Source organism: Dasypus novemcinctus, chromosome 31, assembly GCF_030445035.2.
Source record: "Dasypus novemcinctus isolate mDasNov1 chromosome 31, mDasNov1.1.hap2, whole genome shotgun sequence".
Classification (NCBI taxonomy): Eukaryota; Metazoa; Chordata; class Mammalia; order Cingulata; family Dasypodidae; genus Dasypus; species Dasypus novemcinctus.
The window spans coordinates 24,121,055-24,143,142 of record NC_080703.1 but is presented as its reverse complement, the minus strand read 5'-3'; the positions used below and the strand labels follow the sequence as shown (position 1 = coordinate 24,143,142).

General features: G+C 40.6%; 1 protein-coding gene across 4 annotated transcripts in view; it reads left to right on the top strand.

Annotated features, from left to right (window-relative positions):
• Nucleotides 1-2,706: 2,706 nt before the first annotated feature.
• The window catches only part of FBXL2 (F-box and leucine rich repeat protein 2), a 156,860-nt gene continuing 137,478 nt past the window's right edge, over nucleotides 2,707-22,088 (top strand). For 3 of the 4 annotated variants that reach the window (XR_011647816.1, XR_011647817.1, XR_009184213.2), the window contains exon 1: nucleotides 2,722-2,850. Coding sequence is in view for 1 of the 4 variants with exons in the window: in XM_058290629.2 (XP_058146612.1) it covers nucleotides 2,848-2,850 (3 nt within the window). In the remaining 3 variants the exon portion in view is untranslated. Of the gene's footprint in view, nucleotides 2,851-22,088 lie in introns of all 4 variants that reach the window. The other variant, XM_058290629.2, reaches the window with a different exon arrangement.

Genomic DNA, 22,088 nt, shown 5'->3' with positions numbered 1-22,088 from the left:
CACATGAGAGATCCCGTTTAGGTTCCCAGTGCTGCCTTTAAAAAATGAAGATGATCAGACAGTGAGTATAAAACAATTGGGGGGGGGGGGGCGAGGGGATGGGGAAATAAATCTTAAAAACAAAACTAGTTTTGGTACAGTACAGAGAGTTTATCAGAATGGACAGGCATACCATACTAATCAATGTACATCTGCTCTCCGCTTTGTAAGACCACCCTAAGTCAAGGGGAAACAATGTCAGCCAATCAGAATATTTTCTCTTCTTCAGCGTTGGCCCTATATGAGCTTCCTCTTTGGACAACCTCAGCAGAGCTCCCTTCTACTTCCAGAATGGGATGCTGCCCGGTTCTTGAATGACTTAATAAAACTGTGAGATCCTTAACTGCATGACAAGTTTTTCTTTTATCAGCGTCAAGTGAGGAAGTGGGCTGTGTTAAGTATGAGAGGAAAAATAGTCCCAATAAATGAAATAGTTGTTGCTGAGGCCCTTAAGTAGGAAAGTGTTTGGCATGTTTGGGAAATCTTAGAAAATAAAGTGTGGCTATTGTGGAGTGAAGGAGGACAGAGTGGTATGAGTTGAAGACAGAGTAGTGGACAAGGTCCTTCTGGAGGACCTCGTAGATCCTGGGAAGGAGTTTGGATTTTTCTCCTAAATGACATCAGAAGCCACTGAAACCCTGCATTGTGTAGACTGACGGAGGGAATTCACGTGCCATGGAGACTAGTTCGGACAAGAGATGATACTGACTGTGAAGTGGCGATGGTGAGAAGTGGATGGAATCAGGATTGATTTATTTATTTTCTGGAATTTATTTTAAGATGGACCTGATAGCCAAGAATGCTTGTTAATGAATTGGATTTGAGGTGGGAGGAAAGGAATCACCAAGCACAAGGTCTAAATTGTTGTCCTGAACAACTAAGGCGATAGTGGGAACATTTGCTGAGGTGAGGTCTTCTGCGGGGACGAGGGGTTAAAAAACTCAGAGCAAGAGTTTTACTTGCAGGAAGCGGATGTGGCTCAAGTGATTGGGCTCCCGTCTACCACACGGGAGGTCCAGGGTTCGATTCCCAGGGCCTCCTGGTGGAGGTGAGCTGGCCGGCGCAGGAGTGCTGGTCCACAAGGAGAGCTGGAGCGGCAGGAAGATGATACAAAAATAGACACAGAGGAGAGACAATAAGAGAGGCAGCAGACCAGGGAGCTGAGGTGGCCCAAGAGATTGAGCACCTCTCTCCTACTCTGGAAGGTTCCAGGATCGGTTCCCAGGGCTGACTAAAAGAGAAGCCAAGCACACTCAGAAGAACACATAGTGAATGGACACAAAGAGCAGACAAGGAGCTCAAATAAGGGGGGGGGGGGCGGCGGAGGGAGTGGGAGAAATAAATCTTTTTTAAAAAAAGAGTTTTATTTGGGCTTTATTAAGTTTGAGATGCCTATTAGACATTCAAGAGATGTCAAGTTGGCTGTTGGATATGAAGGTCTGGGCAGAATATGTAAACGTGAGTATTTTAGAAAGCACAGATGGAATTTTCTGTCGTGGACTTGCTGAGATGACCTAGGCAGTAAGAAGAGAAGAAGGTTGTTTTTTAAAACAGGTTGGAAATAGAGAATAAGGTTTGGGAGCTGGCGGGAGTGCAAGGTAGAGAGGCTTTTTTTTTCCTCTCCCCTTCCTCTACCCCCCTCTCCAGTTGTCCGCTCTCTGTGTCCATTCGCTGTGTGTTCTTCTGTGACCGTTTCTGTCCTTATCAGCGGCCCCGGGAATTTGTGTCTCTTTTCGTTGCGTCATCTTGCGGTGTCAGCTCTCTGTGTGTGTGGTGCCACTCCTGGGCAGGCTGCACTTTTTTTGCACTGGGCGGCTCTCCTTACAGGGGCACACTCCCCCTATGTGGGGGACACCCCTGTGTGGCATGGCACTCCTTGTGCACATCAGCACTGCATGTGGGCCAGCTCATCACACGGGTCAAGGAGAGAGTGGGAGAAATAAATCTTTTAAAAAAGGGAGTTTTATTTGGGCTTTATTAAGTTTGAGACGCCTATTAGACATTTAAGAGATGTCAAGTTGGCTGTTGGATATGAACCTTGGACCTCCCATGTGGTAGGTGGATGCCCTATCCATTTTGCCAAGTCCGCTTCCCTAGAGATGATTCTTATTCCCTTTTCCTAGACTTAATGGGCTAGATCTTGACGATACCTGAAGTTCCCTTCAACGATATTAAAAACATACAATAAATTACTGATTGATTTAATAAACGAGTGTATTCATACAATGCTATTCCATGAATTGGTTTGCAAAGATAATCTTTTTATTGGAAAAAGTTGATTCTAAAACCATGTATATGGTTTGTCCCATTTTTAAGAACACGCATTAGCATCGGAAGCTTGGAGGCAGGCTAGAAGATGAGCCATGGTTACCTGAGGTTCTGGGATGTAGTGTGGTTTGATTCTGAATTTTTTTTTTCTATTCTGGGGAGTTTAAAATGTGCCTTCAATAACCAGGTGTTACCTGGACAATCTGGTTTTTAAATTAAAAAAAAAAAAGCTTCACGGCCTCCTTCCACTACGCAGCCCGAGGCTGGGTGATCTGCCAGGTGCGGGGGTCCAGGTGATCAGGGAGCCGGTGGGCCATAATTATGCAAAGTAGGCGAGGCCAGGAGGCCCCGCCCCTGAACCGGCGGCGGGGCGGGCCGGAGGGCCCCGCCCCTGCGGGTCACGTGCGCGCCGGCGGCCAATGGCCGCCCCCGAGCCCACCTTGGGGCCGGGGCGGGGCCCTCAGCTGGCGTCACCAGGACAACGGGCGTCGCCGGCGCCGAGGGCTTCGGGGCTGGGGGCGCTCGCGCGGCTCTTCGGCCATGGTGAGTGTGGGGCCCGCGCCGGCCCGAGCCGCCCTCCCTCCCCAGCCCGGGCCGGGGCCCCGCGCCGCCGCCTCCCGGGGCGCGGCGGGCGGCGCCGGGGGCGCGCGGAGGCTGGGCCGCGGCCTGCGGGAGTGCCCGGCGGGGCGGGGCGGGGCGGGCCGCCAGGGGGCCCCGGGGCGCCCCGAGAGTTGGCGCGCCGGGGGACGAGCGCCCCGCGGGGCTCCCGGCCGCCGAGGGGGGTGACGCGCAGGGCCCCCACGCGGCGGGCGCCTGGCGGCGTGACGCTGCCCGCCCGGCCCCGACCAGCCCGGCCAGTGCCCCAGGGAGGGTGTGGCTTCGAAAAGCAATAAAAAATAGACGCCCAGGCACGCTGCACCCCAGTCCGTGTCGTTCCCGTTTGTGTCTGTGCCGTGGTGTATAGATATTATAGCACGCAGGGTGTGTGCCTTGCAGATTGATCATCCTCCGGGCTGCCGTGCAGACGTTTACATGTGCAGTTTTGGAGCTCTGCCCCCTCCTAGTCAAACGGGGGAGGGGGAGGCGTTCAGCTGGAGGGTTTCCCCCGGAGTGCAGCGTCCTTACCAAGGGATTTAATGAACCCATCACCTGGACATTCGCTCAGTAAACTTGAGCGTGAGTGGCATCCCACCTGGCTCCTTTCTAAAACCTGCCTTGAAGCCTCACCTGTGTGCTCAGGTCTGCCTGGATAGACAGGGTTCAGTGAATTGCCAAAAAAAAAAAGGTGTGATTTCTCCAGAGGCCTCCAAGCGGTGTAAAAGAAGAGAGGATACTGTTTGGGGACACACCCTTGGTATAGTCTATTTGAGGTGTGTGTGTGTAGGAGTGGGTAATAGGAGGATGTCTAGTTTCCAGAAACAGTTTTTTTTTACCTTGAGTACTTCACTGGAGATTTACTCCTTAGATGCAAGGGTCAGAGTGCGCTGGACCTGAGAATGCAAGTGCTCCTCAGGAGCCACTTGGCCTTTAGAGAGAGAACCATTTGGAACCTGGCTGGCTCTGCCTTTTTAAAAATAAGGGATGGGGGTGATGGTTGAGAAAAGGTGGGCGGTCTATATCTCTCCCTGACCCTGGAAAAGCAACTTGCAAATGTGTGTCCTGATAGCAGGAAAAGGTTACTCACAAATGGCAGCAATGTCCTCTTAATTTTCTTATAGAGACTTAATTTTCATAGTTTAATATCATAAATAGAAAACTAAAATGAAAACACAACACAAAGCTTACTAAATCAAAATAAGATATATGTGTATGTAAACTTAGTATATATAATCAAAATACAGTTAATAAAATGGTAATACCCTCACACCAGTTTCTAAACTTTCCATTGTTGATTATATAAAAATGGGACCTATATTCTGAGTTCCATCTGTATTTTTAACTGAAAATTTTGTATGAGGCTTTTTCTTCAGGTTCTGTGAAATAGTTTCTTCTTTTGGGGTCTTAAAAAAGCTGTTTTTGGCAATTAGATCCATGGACAGACAAACCATAATTCCCCTATAAATCAAAGTCCCAGTAAAAGCTCTGTTCTGATACCATGTGAAGAAGTAGGCTTTGGTATTGTTTATGCCCAACTTCCTAAAAATTGAAGAAAAAAATATGATATAGTAATTTAAGAGAAATTACTTTGGCTTACTCTTAAATTTTCTTATATAAAACTATTTAGCCAACTGTTTTACACAATAGTTTATGGATGTTTTTAGGGGCATTTAGGTAATTTCTAAGTTTATTGACTATGTAAATAGATCTGCAACACCAAAATTAATTACATCCACAATTCTCGTTCACTTTTACTTTGAAATCGTTTCCTCTCTTTGAGTAATAACTGTAATTGTGGGGCTTTATTTTTATTAAAGAAGTTGTGAATTTACAAAATCATACATAAAATACAGAATTCGCATACACCACCCCACCACCAACACCTTGCATTGGTGGGGAACATTTGTTACTATTGATGATAGTACTTTTAAAAATAATTGTACTATATATATATTTAACAATAGTTACTTTGTTACAGGTGATAAAAGATTATTAAAATAGTTCTGTCCATTATTTACATTAGGAGTATTTTTTCCTCAAATACCAACCTATTGTTACCACCTTGTATTAGCATCATAGCAATATTCTCTTTATTTTATTTCTTTTTAATTTTGAGTTGTTCTTAAGTGAGAAATTAATGGAACAAGCAAGAGCTTGAGAATGAATTTTACAAAAATATAAATGTTTTAGATATCATAGTGTTTGACTTGTTAAATAAATGTTTTATTATTAGAGGGGTTGTAAGCTTACAAGATATTGGTGGCTAATGTGCAGAATTCCCAAACATCACCCCTCCACCAACAGTTTACATTGTTGTGAAACATTTGTTAGAGATTATGAAAGGACATCATCAGACTATTACCACTTAGTATGGTCCATAGCTTACATTTTGTAAATTTTTTCTATACATCCCCTATTATTGACACCACGTATTAGTATTGTTCATTTTGTTATAGCTTATGAGAGAATACGATCATATTTGTACTGTTAACCACAGTCTGTCTTTCACCATGTGTTATGTAGTCCCATGCCTTGAACGGTCTGTCCAGAGTGGCTCTCACTTTCATCACAGACTTGTGCAGTCATCACCTCAGTAAATTCTCAAACTTTTTCCTTAGTCTACATGAAAAACTCCCATACCTCTTGTGGTAGTTTGATATTATTTATGAATTTTTTAAGACATAGATTATGTTTGTAAACTGGTTCCTCTGGACTCAGTATCCTTTGATTGTATTAGATTCAGCTGAGATTCCGTGGATTAAATTATATTAAGATGAGGGCTTTGATTCAACCCTGTCGTTAGGGCGTGCAGGGTTGAGTCCTCACCCCCCTTTGTGGGCTATGTAAATGAATGCTTCATCAAGAATTTACAGAAGTAGATACACAGAAACGAACACAGTGGAAGAGAGACAGCTCATTAGATACGGCCGAGGCCCCTGGGAGAGAGATGAACCTGATAGTCTACAACTGACCTTGTGAAGAGAACAGAGCAGCTGAGCCCAGAAAGAAACAAGCCCTGGGAAGAGAGACGAGCCTTATGCCAGCCTGCAGTTGAGGTTAGAAGAAGCTGGGACCACAGAGCCTTAAGAGGAAAGAAGAAGACTGAATCCTCAGAGATGTCACCTGCCATTTGCTTCCACATGCGGCAACAAACTTTGGGTGATAAAGTACCTTTCTTTTTTAAGATTTTAAAAATTTTTTATTGATTTCTCACCCCTTCCCCACCCTCACCCCCCTCCAGTTGTCTGCTCTCTATGTCCATTTGTTGTGTGTTCTTCTGTGTCCACTTATATTCTTGTCAGCAGCACTGGGAATCTATGTCTCTTTTTTGTTGCGTCATCTTGCTGTGTCAGCTGTCCGTGTGTGCGGTGCCACTCCTGGGCAGGCTGCACATTTTTTGCAGTGGTTGGTTCTCCTTGCAGGGCGCACTCCTCGCGTGTGGGGCTCCCCTATGCGGGGATACCCCTGCATGGCATGGCACTCCTTGTGCACATCAGCACTGCATGTGGGCCAGCTCATCGCATGGGTCAGGAAGCCTGGGGTTTGAACACTGGACCTTCCATGTGGTAGGCAGATGCTCTATCTGTTGAGCCAAATCCACTTCCCAAAGTACCTCTTATGATACCATGAGTTGGACTCTTTAGGGCCTTGTGAATGTAAGCCTTATTCCAAATAAATACCCTTTTTAAAAGCCAGCAGATTTCTGGTACTTGGCATCAGCACCCCTTTGGCTGACTCAGACACCCCCCTATTATTGGCCCTTAGTGTTTATATAGCACCTTCTTTGATATTGATGCAAGAATATTACAAAATTGCTGTTAACTACAGTCCATAAGTTAGATTATTTGTATTTTTCCTATGAATTGCCATATTCTTACCTCCTTGTAATAGTGACATACGTTTGTTGTGGTTCTTAGAAGAACATTCTTGTATTTGCACTGTTGGCCACAATCCTCATCCACCTCTGAGTTTGCTGTTATTCAGTCCCTAAATTATTCTCTAGCTTTCTTTCAGTTGACATTTACATCCTAACCTACACCTTTCAGCCACAATCCCATTTATAAACCAGCCGTGTTAGTTAAACTCTGTATGATTGACTTTTATGTGTTATATGTGAGCAAAGCCCTTACAGTTATAGCCAGGAGAAAGGAAGAAGTCCAGGAATTAAAGTTTCACAGCTCTTGGAAGTCTCATTCTCCTCTTGTCCATTTCCCTCTCTTCTCCTTCACTCCTTCCATCCTGACTCATCGTCCGTCTTGTCACCATTATGATGGGTAATGGTTTTATGCCCTCTAAAATAAGAGCATTTTGCTATACTTTTGTGTTAGTGGTTGCTTTGCTGAACTTAGAAATGCTTTGCTCTTTGTGTGTCTTTAAGCATTACCATTTAAACTCAAGGAAGAGGTTTAAACAGAGTGATGAGATGATGTTTAGGTTCCAAGGGATGAAGGGAATAGTTGGTATGGGAGGAGGAGATGAAGAGGCTACCTGTGTAGTCCCCAAAACTGTATTCAAAATCTTCAGCAAATGCTTTACTTTATACTTCATTATACTTCAGTAAATGCTTGATCCTACTTTAGTACATCTATTTAACTATTCTCATTGAAACTTTCTCTTGTTTCTACTGCCTCTGTAATAATAATGAGAGCTAACATTTATTGTGTGCATTTTGTGTGTAAGACAGTTTTCTAAGTGCCTTATGTGTCTTATTTAATCTCAACAATAACTGAGACGTAGAGAGGTACAGTTATTTGCCCAGGTCACACAGCTCATAAATTAAGCCAGGATTCAAACTCAGGCAGTTTGTCTCAGAACCTGTTTATGTAACCATATGTTGTAGTGTAATGTACACTGTGCCATTGTATGTTGCCAACAAATATGCCATGTATTTGTTAGGAAATGAGTTTTCCTCCTCATTTGGCCTTGAAATTTTTTGAGCACTTATGAATACTTGTATTTTGTTTTTGCTGGCACTGGGCTAGAAACTACAGAGTAGGCATGCCTAGCTTTCTTTCCCCTTCCCTCTACTCTTTCAGAAGGATGAAATGAAAAGGAATTAATGAAGACAAATTATTAGGTCAGGGCTCATAGTCATGGCTAGAAGAGCATTGAGAATTTTGCCTGTCACTTTAGTTCCTATTCAGGAATTGACTCCTGCTTTATGTGAATCACAAATATTAGTGCTTTACACAAAGCCATTTAGATTTGAGGATGTAGCAGTGTTTTAAAAATTAGAGAAGTTGTGAGCCTACAAAACAATCATGCATAATGTGCAGAATTCCCATCCATCTCCCTTCCAATAACACCTTACATTTTTGTGGAACATTCATTACAGATCATGAAAGAACATCATCAGACTGTGGTCTATAGCTTACATTTGGTATATTTTTTCCATATACCCTCTGTTACACCATGTATTGTTCATTTGTTATAGTTCATGAGAGAATATTCTCATATTTGTACAGTTAACCACAGTCGCTCTTCCATCACATTAATTTTACATTTGTTTTAGTTTTTTTCATTTAAAACATTTATTGAAGTATATCACTCGTACATAAACACACATAAACAAAAAGTGTATTGTAAAAGTTGTGAACGTAGAAAACAAGCATGTATACCATCATGCAGGACTCTCATTCCTCACCCTACCACCAATGCCTTGCATTGTTCTGAAACGGTTTTAACAAATGATGAAAGAGCATCCTCAAGGTATTACTACTAACCAAAGTTTCTTACATTTGGTGTATTTTCCCCCAACCTACCCTATTATTATTATATCATTCATACATGAACATACATAAACAATAATTATATAGTAAAAGTTGTGAACTTACAAAGCAAACATGCGTAACATCATACAGGGGTCCCATACATCAACCCACCACCAACATCTTGCATTGTTGTGCAACATTTGTTATAAATTATGAAAGAATATCATCAAAATCTCACTCCTAACTATAGTCCATATCTTAAACTTGGTGTATTTTCCCCCCAACCCACCATATTATTATTTTTTAAAATATGTTTTTCTTACAGAAGTTGTGTATTTACAGAACAGTCATGTACATTTGCTGAATTCCCATACAACACCCTCCATCAGCACACCACATCGTGGTGGGATAGTTGTTACAGATTATGAGATAATATCATCAGACAATTACCACTAACTATGGTCCATAGCTTATATTTGGCATACTTTCTCCATACTCCTCCCCCATTATCAACACAGTACATCTTTGGCATAGATGCATGAATATTACAATATTGCTGTTAATCACAATCTGTAGACCACTCCAGTTGTATTTTTCCCATGCTTCTCCACATTCCCTCCACCCTGCAATAGTGATGTACGTCTGCTCCAGTTCACAAAGGACACTCTTGCATCTGTACCATCAACCACAATTCTCATCCACCCCTGGGTTTAATGTGTTATTTACTTCTTAGGTTATTCTCTAACTTTCAATTAATATTTAAATCCCTAGACTACCCTTTCCAACCACATACCAATTTATAAACTGTTACTCACTATAATGTGTTACCACTGACTCTATACATTTTCAAAGTTTTATAGTAAAGTTAATTAAAACTTCTATATACATCAAGTATCAGTAGTCCATCTCAAGTCCTCTTATCTCCATTAAGACTCTACCACCTACCATCAGGTCTTAAAGATGTTTTCCAACACTGTTTTCTAGAAGATTTATGGTTCTTGTTTTTATATTTAAGTGTTTGATCCATTTTGAGTTCATTTTTCTATAAGATATGAGATAGGGGTCCTCTTTCTGTCTTTGGCTATGGATATCCAGTTCTGCCAGTACCATTTGTTGAATGGACTGTTTTGCCAGAGCTGGGTGGGTTTGACAGGCTAGTCAAAAATTACTTGACCATTGATGTGAGGGTCTGTTCCTGAACCATCAGTTCAGTTCCATTGGTCTATGTGTCTGTCTTTATGCCAGTTTTTAACCTGTTTTTAACCATGCTGTTTTTAACCACTGTAGCTAGGTAATATAATTTAAACTTCTCCATCTTTGCTCTTAATTTAAAAGATGTTTCTGGCTACTCAGGGCCCCTTACCCTTCCAAATAAATTTGATAATTGTGTTTTCCATTTCTTAAAAAATGCTGGTGTAATTTTTATCAAGATTGCATTGAATTTGTATATCAATTTGGGTAGAATTGACATCTTAATGATACTTGGTTTTCTAATCCATGAGCATGGAATGTACTAATTAGTGAGAGTCCTCCAACATTGCTTTTCCTTTTTAAGATTTTCTGGCTATTCGGGATCCCTTATCCTTTCAAATAAAAATTTTTTTAAAAGAGTTATTTATTCCACCCCCCCCCCCCCCTTATTGTTTGCACTTGCTGTCTCTATGTTCATTGCATACTCTCTGTGTCACCTTGTTTTCTTTTTAGGAGGTACCAGGAACCAAATCCCGGACCTCCCATGTGGGAGGGATGTCCCCAATCACTTGAGGTACATCCACTCCCTGCTTGTTGTGTCTCCTCATTGTGTCTCCTTGTTGCAGCCCTTCTTGAGTCAGCTTGCCATGCCAGCCTGTCAAGTCAGCTTGCTGTCTTGCTCATCTTCTTTAGGAGGATGAGGAACTGAATCCAGGACCTCCCGTGTGGTAGGCGGGTGCCCAACGACTTAAGGCCACTCCCCCAAATAAATTTGATTATTGTATTTTCCATTTATTTTTAAAGTGCTGGTGGAATTTTTATCAGGATTAAATTGAATCTGTATATCAATTTGGGTAGAACTGACATCTTACTGATGTTTAGTCTTCCATTCTATCAGCATGGAATGTTCTTCCAATTATTTAGGTCTTTTTAAATTTCTTTTAACAATGCATTGTAGTTTTCTGAATGCAAGTGTTTTACATCCTTGGTTAAGTTTATTCCTAAATATTTGATTCTTTTGTTGCTATCGTAAATGGAATTTTTTTCCTGACTTCCTCCTCAGATTGCACATTACTAGTGACTTTTAAAGTTTATTTTATCTGAGGTAAGTCTGTTTCATCTGATATAAAAGTATACCTACTCTGGCTTTTTTAAAAAAGAAATTACTGAATGCATGGAATGTCTTTTTCCAGCTTTTCACTTTCATTCCATTGGTATCCGTGGGTCTAAGGTGAGTCTTATAGCATATAGATGGTGCATATTTTTGTATCCATTCTGCTAGTCTGTGACTTTTGATTAGTGGGTTTAATCCATTAACATTCAATGTTATTACAGTAAAGGCAGTTCTTATTTCATCCATTTTGACCTTTGGGTTTTATCTGTTGTATTTTATTTTCACTACTTTTTTGAGACTTAGAGTTACTTTTACTGATATAATTTTCATTTTTAGGTTGTCTTCCAAACTTCTCTTTCTTGTCATTTCTTTTCAGACTGTAGCACACCTTTAGTATTCCCTGCAAGGCCAGTCTCTTTGTTACAAACTCTTTCAGTTTCTGTTTATCTGTGAATATTCTAAATTTGCCCTCATTTTTGAAAGACTGTCTTGCTGGATATAAGATTCTTGGCTGGAAGTTTTTCTCTCACAGTATCTTAAATATATCATACCACTGTCTTCTTGCCTCCATGGTTTCTGTTGAGAAATTGGCACTTAATCTTATTGTTATGTATTGCTTTTCTCTTGCTGCTCTTATATGTTATGCATTGCTTTTCTCTTGCTGCTCTCAGAATTCTCTGTCTTTGGCATTTGACATTCTAATTAGTATATGTCTCAGAGTTGGTCTATTCTGTTTATTCAGATGGGAGTACATTGTGCTTCTTAGACACACATATCTATATCCTTCAATAGGGTTGGGAAATTTTCTACCATTATTTCTTCAGAGTCCTTCTGCCCCCTTTCCCTTCTCTTGCCCTTCTTGGACACCCATGACAAACGTTTGCACGTCTCTTGCTGTCATTTAGTTCCCTGAGATCTTGTTCAAATTTTTCCATTCTTTTCTTCTATTCTTTTTTATGTTTGCTTTTGGAGGCCATGTCTACATGCTCACCAGTCCTTTCTTCTGCCTCCTCAAATCTGCTGTTATATGACTCCAGTGTATTTGTAATTTCATTTATTGTGCCTTTCATTCCCATAAGATCTGCTTTTATATGTACGCTTTCAAGTTCTTTGTGCTCACCCAATGTCTTAATATCATTAATCTCTTTAGCCATCTCATTGAATTTATTAAGGAGATTTGTTTGAACATCTGTGATTAGTTATCTCAACTCCTTTGGTCATCTGGAGGCGTATCTTGTTCCTTTAACTGGGCTGTATCTTCCTGTTTTTTTGGTATGGATTATAGTTTTTTGTTAGTGTCTTGGCATCTGGCTTACTAGATGTATTTATTCTGGGTGCAGTTTCTTTCTTTCTTTTAGGGCTTTCTTGCCTTTTCTCTCTTGCTGGTTGTGTAGTAGGAGCCAAGAATGTAGTTGGTGCTGTAAGCTGTGGAGGCTCAAGCTGCCTGTGTTGCCCCAGGGACCGAAGAAGCTTCTCCCACCTTTCCCCTATGCCACGGGTAGGTACAGAGCCACAGCCATGAGTAATCATCTAAGACATGCAAGCCTAGACTGTAGTTGCCCGGAGAGACTGATGAAGCTTCACGTTCTTTCCTCTCCTGCCTGTGGCGGGGATGGAGCTCAGGTGTGGGCAGCAATCTATGCCATTCAGGTCCAAAATGATCCAAAATGACCACAGTTGCCCTGATACACTTCCAACTTTTCACTCTGTGCCAGCAGAATGTACCTGCTGTTACTCAGATAGGTTAGTGCGGGTCCTGCCAGGTTACTCCCTGCCAGAGGTGGGGCTGAAGCCTAGGCTAGGGCTGCAGGCCAGTCTGGGTGGAAAGAAGCCAGTCCCCTCCTTCACTGTGATTTTCAGTCAGCCCAGCTTCCCCTTTTGCCTGGGGCAGAGTAAAAATAGTGGCTACCGGCCTCTTTCTGACTTGGACTGGTTCAAACTTCAGCTGTTTTTAGGGTTATACGTTAGCCAGCTGAATTTACTAATTAGTAGCTAAAGTTGGTGACTGGCCATCTCTTTCTCCCTGTTTTTGGGAAACGGAGCTTCCAACTCCAGCCACAGAATAGCTCCAGAGGTGGCTTGTGCCACCAGAGTAGGATGTCACTGGCCTCTGTGGCATGGCCTATATTTTCCCAGAAAGGCTGGCGCAGGTCCCTTCAGCTTCCTTCCTGCCAGATGTGGGACTGGGGCTTAGGCTAGGGCTGCAATCTGACCTGGATGGAAAGAAGCTGGTCCCCACCAGCACTGTGATTTTCAGTCTGCCCTGCTTCCCCTTGTGCCAAGCATGGAGTTAAGATGGGGGCCACCAGCCTTTCTGACTCAGACAGGTTCAAACTTCAGCTCTTCTTAGGGTTACACGGTAGCCCACCAAGTTTACTCATCAGTAGCTGAAGTTGGTGCCTAACCATCTCTTCCTACCCCATTTTTGGGAAGTGGAGCTTCCAATTCCAGCTGCAGAACAGCTTCCAAGATGGCTTGTGCCTACAGTGGAGGATGGGCACCAGCCTCTGGGGCATGGAGTGCTCCACTTATGAGTCTTCTCTGCAGATGGGCAGTCTCCTCCAAGGATGTTGAAGTCTCCATCTTCAAGGATGTTGCAGGATGCTCTTCTGATATCCTGGAGCCCCCAAACAGGTGCTTTAGATAGTTCTGGGTGATTATAGAGCCCCTTACTCTGCTGACATCCTGCTGGTTGTTTGTTTAGTTTTTAATTCTAAAATTGTTACAACAGGCCTCGAATAATTATTTAATATTACTTTATATGGATGAAATATGCTTTGGATTATCACTTGTTATTATCAAGTTTTTGTTATTGTTTAACACTTTAACTTACAAGACATTTCTTGGAAATATAAAATAATAATTGCATCATACAGTTTTCCCATTTTAATCCATTCATTGGGACTTTTCCCTATTATAGCTCTTACCTTTCTGTGTTTGTCTGTGGTTGGGATTCTGAGAGACACAAGATGGGGAAAAATCTTTGCAATAAAATATTTATTTTTAGTTTTCCAAATTAAAATGATTTTTTTAATCCGAGGTTTTTAGATAGTTTTGGTTTCTTTGCCATCCCATGATATATTTAAAAGAATTTATATGATGAGATATATGTTACTAGATCATGAAAAGTAGAAGTTTCTCTGTATATTAATTTTCTTAGTCTTTTAAAATTTTATACCTGAATAATATTCCATTGTATGTACATAGCACATTCTGTCTATCCATTCATCTGTTGATGGACACTTGTGTTGTTTCTTCTTTTTGGCTATTGTGAATAGTGCTGCTATGAGCATTGGAATACAGGTATCAGTTTGAGTCCCTGTTTTCAATTCTTTGGGGTATATACCTAGATGTGGAATTTCTGTGTCTGTGGTAATTCTATGTTTAACTTTTTGAAGAGCCATCGAATTTTTCCACAGTGATTGCACCATTTTACTTCCCATACCAACATTGCATGAAGTTTCTTAATTCTCTACATCCTCAACAACACTTTAAAAAAAAAGCCATCCTGGTGGATGTGAAGTGCTATATCATCATAGTTCTGATTTGCATTTCCCTAATGGCTAATAATGTTGAACACCTTTTTATATGCTTATTGGCCATTTGTGTGTCTTTTTTTGGAGTAATGTCTTTTCAAGTCTTTTGCCCATGTTAAAATTTGCTTGTCTTTTTGTTGTTGAATTTATATATTCTGAATATTATGTCTTTATCAGATATATGGTGTCTTTGTTTGCCAGGCTGCCATGACAGATAACACACAGTGGGTTGGCACACAATAAACAGGAATTTATTGTCTCACAGTTTTGGAGGCTAGAAGGTTTTCTCCTGTGGTTGGTAGTGTCTGATGTGACTTGCTGTAACCCTTGGGGTTCCTTGGCTTTCATCTGTGTCTCCTGTCACGTGGCAATGTCCTTTCATTTCTCTTTCATATTCCTGCAGACTTCCTGCTTCTGGCTTCCTCCTGTGTCTTTCTCTTTATAGGGCCTCCGGTAATTTGGTTTAAGGCCCTCACCTTCCCTCCCCCCATTCAGGTGGTTCACATGTTAAGTAATAATAACATGTTAGAGAGGTCCTGTTTACTATGGGTCACACCTATAAGAATGCATACTAAGATTAAGAACAAGTCTAAATTGGGGTTTTTAACTCAGTCTGCCACGTATGGTTTCTAGCTATTTTCTCCCATTCTGTAGGTTGACTTTTCACTTCCTTGATTATGCACTAAAAGTTTTAATTTTGATGAAATCCAGTTTATTTTTTCTTTTGCTGCTTTTGCTTTTGGTACCTTATCTAAAATCCATTGTCGTTTTGGAGAGGTTTTGGATTACCTAAGGGTCACACTGGTGGCAGGGTAAGATCACTGGTGTGGGGTGTCAGTGATGTGGGTATGCATGTGAAGGAGTTCACCTAGGGCATGCCTCTAAGACATATGAATATGTTCAAGTGTTCATGGGACATTGTCTTGGTGGGTGGAGATCCACACAATAACTGAAAGAATAGTGAGTTCCTATCCTGGAGAGTTCTGCTGCATTCTCTAATAGGACAGCAGGAATCCCCCAAGTGCAAGGACAGTGTCTAGTAAAGGAAGACAGACCATTATGCCAGGCTCTTGATATTGATGATTATACCTATGAACGTTTTCTTGTGAAATTGAAACTTAGCCTAGTATTATATACTGCCTAAGAGTTACTTCCTGAAAACCTTGTTTCTCAAATGTGGCTTCTCTCTAAGCCAAACTCTGTATAGAAACACACTAACTTCTCCCCAGCATGGGACATGACTCCCAGGGATGAGCCTCCCTGGCACTGAGGGATTATTACCAAGAACCAGCTAGCAGTGCACCTGGAAAAAGACCTTGACCAAAAGGGGGAAATGGTACATTCAAATGAGTTTTTATGGCTAAGAGATTTCAAAATGAGACAGAAGTTCATTCCAGAGGTTATGTTTATGCAAGTCTCAGCAGCATCTTATTGCCACAGTAAACAGTGCCTCAAACAGTGGGGCTTCTGAGGGCTCTAGAAATATCCAGAAACTATAAGCAGGGCAGACAGTTCAGGAATTTGGCACCCTGTCAGTGGGCCTTACTTTGGAATTTATGCTCACCAGTGTAACAGGGTCAGACTCATTTATAGGTTCTCTACACATGGGTCTTCTGTACCTTTTTATTGGAACCATAATTAGCACTATACTTGATAAATATATGTCCCAGAGACTTAAATCTTTGGTCTGTCCATGTGCCAGTTGAGTCCTGAATTTCAGCAGAGTTGCAACGCCTACTATCCAGTTCATTGGACTTACCAGGACTACTAACAAGGAGATGATGATGGACAATGTCTATCCCAAAGAACACAGAGAGTCTGCAACTGCAAGCAAGATAGCTCCATCCACCTGCCCCATGGGATCTAAGTCCCCTCTCAATTAGAAGCAGAATGAACATCACCATCCCAAAATCCTCAAGTTTGGGGAATGAACAATGGATTAAAGTAGACTTATTATTTCTACTATAGACTTATTATTCTTCTAGCAATAGAAGAACTCTTATTAAGACCACCAGAGGTTCTGAGGGATGGGAGAGGGAAGAATAGGTATAATATGGGGGCATTTTCAGGACATTGAATTTGTCCTACATGACGTTGCAGTGACGAATACAAGGCCATGGTATATTTTGTCATAACTTACAAAATTGTGCGGGACAGAGTATAAACTATAAACTGTAATCCATGGCGAGTAGCAATGCTTCAATATGGGTTCATCAATTGTAACAAATGTACCACATTAAGGGAGGATGTTGTTAATGTGGGAAAGTGTGGGAGGAGGAGGGAGTGGGGTATATGGGAATCCCTTATATTTTTCATGTAACATTTATGTAATCTTAAGCTTCTTTAAAAATTAAAATTAAAATTAAAAAATAAAATCCATTGCTAAATCCAAGGTCAATGAAAATTTATTGTATGTTTTCTTCTGAGTTTCATGCTTTTAACTCATATTAAATTCATTGATTCATATTTTTAAAATGTTTTTGTTATAGAGGTTGTGAACCTACAAAACAATCATGAACTTGGTATGGAATTCTCATATGTGACAGTTTGATATTATTTATGAATTCCAAAAACAGAGATACTGATTATATTTGTGAACTGGTTGGTTCCTCTGGGCATGATAACCCTTTGATTGTATTAGATTCAGCTGAGATGTCTGATTAAATTACATTAAGATTAGGGCTTTGATTCAACCACATCATTAGAGTGTGACTCAGGTTAATTCTCCACCCCCTTGGTGGGTTGATTAAACAGACTCACATGGAAGTAGATATACAGGAGAAGAACACAGAGGAATAGAGATAGCTCAGTAGACATGGCAGAGGCCCAGGAAAGAGAGATGAGCCTTATGCCAGCCTACAGCTGAGATCAGAAGAAGCTGGGACCATGGAGACTTAAGAGGAAGAAGGAAGGCTGAATGAACCCTTGCAGACATCACTCACCATCTTGCTTCAACACGTGGGAACAGACTGGGTGAGGAAGTACCTCTTTTACGGTAACTTGAGTTGTTCTCTTCTGGGCCTTGTGACTGTAGGCTTCTACCCCAAATAAATACCCTTTATAAAAGTCAACAGATTTCTGGTACTGGGCATTAGTACCCCTTTTGGATGATTAATACACCATACAACACCCCTCCACAAACACACTACATTGTTGTGGAACATTTGTTACAGATCATGAGAGAACATCATCAGACTATTACCACTAACTATGGTCTATAGTGTATATTCGGTATATTTTCCCCCATAACGCCCTGTTAACATAGTACATCTTCGGCATTGATGCAAGAATATTACTGTATTGCTGTTAACTGTAGTCCATAGGTTACACTAATTGTATTTTACCCATGCTTCTCCACATTTTTACCACCTTGCAATAGTGATGTACATTTGTTCTAGTTCATAGAAGGACATTCTTGAACATGTACTATTAACCACAATTCTCATCCGCCGCTGGGTTCACAATGTTATTCAGTCCCTAAATTATTCTCTAGCTTTCTTTCAGTTGACATTTACATCCCTAGACTACTCTTTTTTAGCCACAATCCCATTTATAGACCGCCTGCATTAGTTCTACCCACTGTAATGCGTTACCATCAACTCATCAATTTCTACACTTTTACAGTCAAATTAATTAAAACTTCCACATACATTAAGCATCAGTACACCTTCTCAGCCCTCCTCCTGTCTGCTAATAACTTTTACTCTAAGTTTTGACTCCATGAATTTATTCTTTGTATTTAGTTCATATTAGTGAGACCATGCAATTGTGCTTTTGTGTCTGGCTTATTTCACTTAACATAATGTCTTCAAGTTTCATTCATGTTGTCATATGTGTCCCAACTTCATTTGTTCTTACATGAGCATAGTATTCCATTGTATGTATATACCACATTTTGTTTATCCATTCATTGGTTAATAGACACTTGGTTTTTTTCCATCTTTTGCCAATTGTCCATAGCACCACTATGAACATCGGTATGCAAATGTTTGTTCATGTTACAGTTTTCAGTTCTTCTGTTTATATTCCTAGTTAGAGAAATTGCTGGATTATATGCCATTTCTATATTTAGCTTCCTGAAGAACTGCCAAACTGTCTTCCATACCATAATCATTCCCACCAACAGTGAAGGAGTGTTCCTATTTCTCCACATCCTCTCCAGCACTTACTGTTTTCTGTTTTCTTAATAATGGCCATTCTCTGTGGTGTGAGATGATATCTTGTTGTCATTTTGATTTGTGTTTCCCTAATAGGAAGTGAAATTGAACATTTTTTCTTGTGTTTTTTGGACATTTGTATTTTCCCTTTGGAGAAATGCCTATTTAAGTCTTGCCCATTTTTAAATTGGACTGCTTCCTCTCTTATTATTGAGTTAGACAATCCCTGTATAGAATGGAAATCAAACCCTTATCAGATATGTGGTTTCCAAATGTTTTCTCCCATTGAATGGGCTTCCTTTTCACCTTCTTGGTGAAGTCCTTTGATTCACAGAAGTGTTTAAATTCCTATCCATGTTTTTTTTCCATTGCTTTTGCTTTCAATGTAAGGTTTAAGAACCCACCACCTACTGCCAGGTCTTGAAGATGTCCCTACATTTTCCTCGAGGAGCTTTATGGTTGTAGATTTTCTAGTTAGTTCTTTGATCCATTATTTATAAGGTATGAGATTGGGATCTTCTTTCTTGCTTTTGGCTGTGGATATCCAGTTCTCCCAGGACCATTTTTTGAATAGACTACTAGGCCCCAGCTGGGTGGGTTTGACAGCCTTGTCAAAAATCGTTTGACCAGGGAAGCGACTGTGGCTCAATCACTTGGGCTCCCATCTACCATATGGGAGGCCTTGGTTCATGTCCTATGGCCTTCTTGTGAAGGCAGACTTGCCCACATGCTGTGGAGCACCACCCGGACCACCAGTGCCACAGAGAGCCGACTCAGCAAGGTGACGTAACAACAACAACAAAAAAGGGAGACAAGCAAAAACACAGAAGAGCGCTCAGCAAATGGACAAAGAGAGCAGACAGCATACAAGCTGCAAGGGGGGAGGGGAAATAAAATAAATAAATACGGACCAAAAAAATCGTTTCACCATAGGTGTGAGGGTCTGTTTTTGAACCACTAGTTTGGTTCCATTGGTCTATGTATCTATCTTTATGTCAATACCATGGTGTTTTTACCACTGTAGCTGGGTAATATGATTTAGAGTCCTCCATCTTTGCTCTTCCTTTTTTAAGATGTTTCTGGCTATTTGGGGCCGCATACCCATCCAAATTTGATAATTGTGTTTTCCATTTCTTTAAAAAATGCTGGTGTAATTTTTATCAGTATTGCATTGAATCTGTGTATCAATTTGAGTAGAGTTGACATCTTAACGATATTTGGTTTTCCAATCCATGAGCATGGAATGTTCTTCTATTTATTTAGTTCTTTTGTGGTTTTTTTAGCAATCTATTGTAGATTTCTGGGGAAAAAAGTGCTTTATGTCTTTGTTTAAATTTATTCTTGAATCTTTTAGTTGTTATTGTAAATGGAATTTTTTCCCTGACTTTCTCCTCAGATTGCGCATTATTAGTGTATAGAAACACTACTTGGGAAATGGAGTTTGGCCCAGTGGTTAGGGCATCCATCTACCACATGGGAGGTCCGCGGTTCAAGCCCCAGACCTCCTTGACCTGTGTGGAGCTGGCCCATGTGCAGTGCTGATGCGCGCAAGGAGTGCCCTGCCACACAGGGGTGTCCCCTGCGTAGGGGAGCCCCACGCGCAAGGAGTGCACCCATAAGAAGAGCCGCCTAGCGTGAAGGAGGGAGCAGCCTGCCAAGGAATGGCGCCACCCACACTTCCCGTGCCGCTGACGACAACAGAAGCGGACAAAGAAACAAGACGCAGCAAAAAGACACAGAAAACAGACAACCGGGAGAGGGGAGGGGAATTAAATAAATAAAAATAAATCTTTAAAAAAAAAAAATAGAAACACTACTGATTTTTGCATATTAATTTTGTATCCTACCACTATGCTGAAATCATTTACTAGCTCTAGCAAATTTGTTACAGATTTTGGGGGGCTTTCTAGGTATAGGGTCATATCATCTGTGGATATCGAAAGTTACTTCTTCCTTTCTATTTTGGATGACTCATTTTTTTTTTTTTTTGCTTGATTGCTATAGCTAGAACCTTTTGCACTATATTGAACAACAGTGGTGACAGTGGGTATTCTTTTCTTGTTCCTGATCTCAACAGGAAAGCTTTCAGTATTTCACTTTTGAGTTACCTGTGGGTTTTTCATATGTGGCCTTCATCATATTGAGAAAGTTTCCTTCAATTCCTCTTTTTTTTGTATTTTTAAAATATATATATATATTTTATTTTTAAAAGATACATAGATCACATAAAATGTTATGTTAAAAAATATAGGAGGTTCCCATATGCCCCACTCCCCACACCCCCCACTTTTCCCACATCAACAACTTCTTTCATTTGTGTGGTAGATTCATTGCATTTGATGAGTACATTCTGGAGCACTGCTACGCAGCATGGATTATGGTTTACATTATAGTTTACTCTCTCCCAGTCCTTTCAGTGGGTTATGGCAGGACTTATATGGTATTTTTATGAAGAAAGAATGCTGTATTTTGTCAAATGCCTTTTCTGTGTCAATCAGTAGGATCATGCAATTTTCTTCTTTGATTTATTAATGTGGTATCTTATGCTGATTGGTTTTCTTATGGTAAACCACCCTTGCATGCCTGGGATAACACCCAATTGATTATATTGAATCATTCCTTATTGGATTCAAATGGCAAGTATTTTCTTGAGGATTTTTGCATCCATATTCATTAGGGAAATGGGTCTGTAATTTTTTTTTCATAATATCTTTATCTGGCTTTGGTATTAGGGTGATATTGGCTTCATAGAATGACTTTGGTAGTGTTCCTTTTTCCATTTTTTTTTTGAAGAGCTTGAGTAAGATTGGTATTAAATATTCTTTGAATGCTTGTTAGAACTCACCTGTGAAACCATCTGGTCCTGGGCTTTTCATTTAAGGAGTTGCTTGATGACTGTTTCAGTCTCTTTACTTGTAATTGGTATGTTGAAGTCTTCTATTTCTTCTAGGGTCAGTGTAGGTTCATACTTTCCTAGGAATATTTCTATTTCATCTACATTGTCTAGTTTGGTGTACAGTTGTTCTTGTATCCTCTTATGATCTCATTTATTTCTGTGGGATCAGTAGTAATGTCCCTGTTTTCATTTTTTATTTTATTTGCGTATTCTCTCTTCTTTTCTTTTACAGTCTAGCTAAGGGTTTGTTGATTTCGTTAATCTTTTTGAAGAACCAAGTTTGGTTTTGTTAATTCTTTCTGCTGTTTTGTTCTCAATTTCATTTATTTTGCTCTGATATTTGTTATTTTATTCCTTCTGTTTGCTTTGGGATTAGTTTGCTGTTCTTTTCTTAGTTCCTCCAGCTGTGTAATTAAGGTCATTGATCTTAGCTCTTTCTTCTTTTTTGCCAATTTTAAATAGGTTTATTCATGACATTGCATTTTCAACATAGAGTACAATGCTATAAAGTGCAGTGCCATGTCTTTTCACTGTACACATATTCCATAGTCAAGTATTGAGAATGCTTAGGAATTTTGT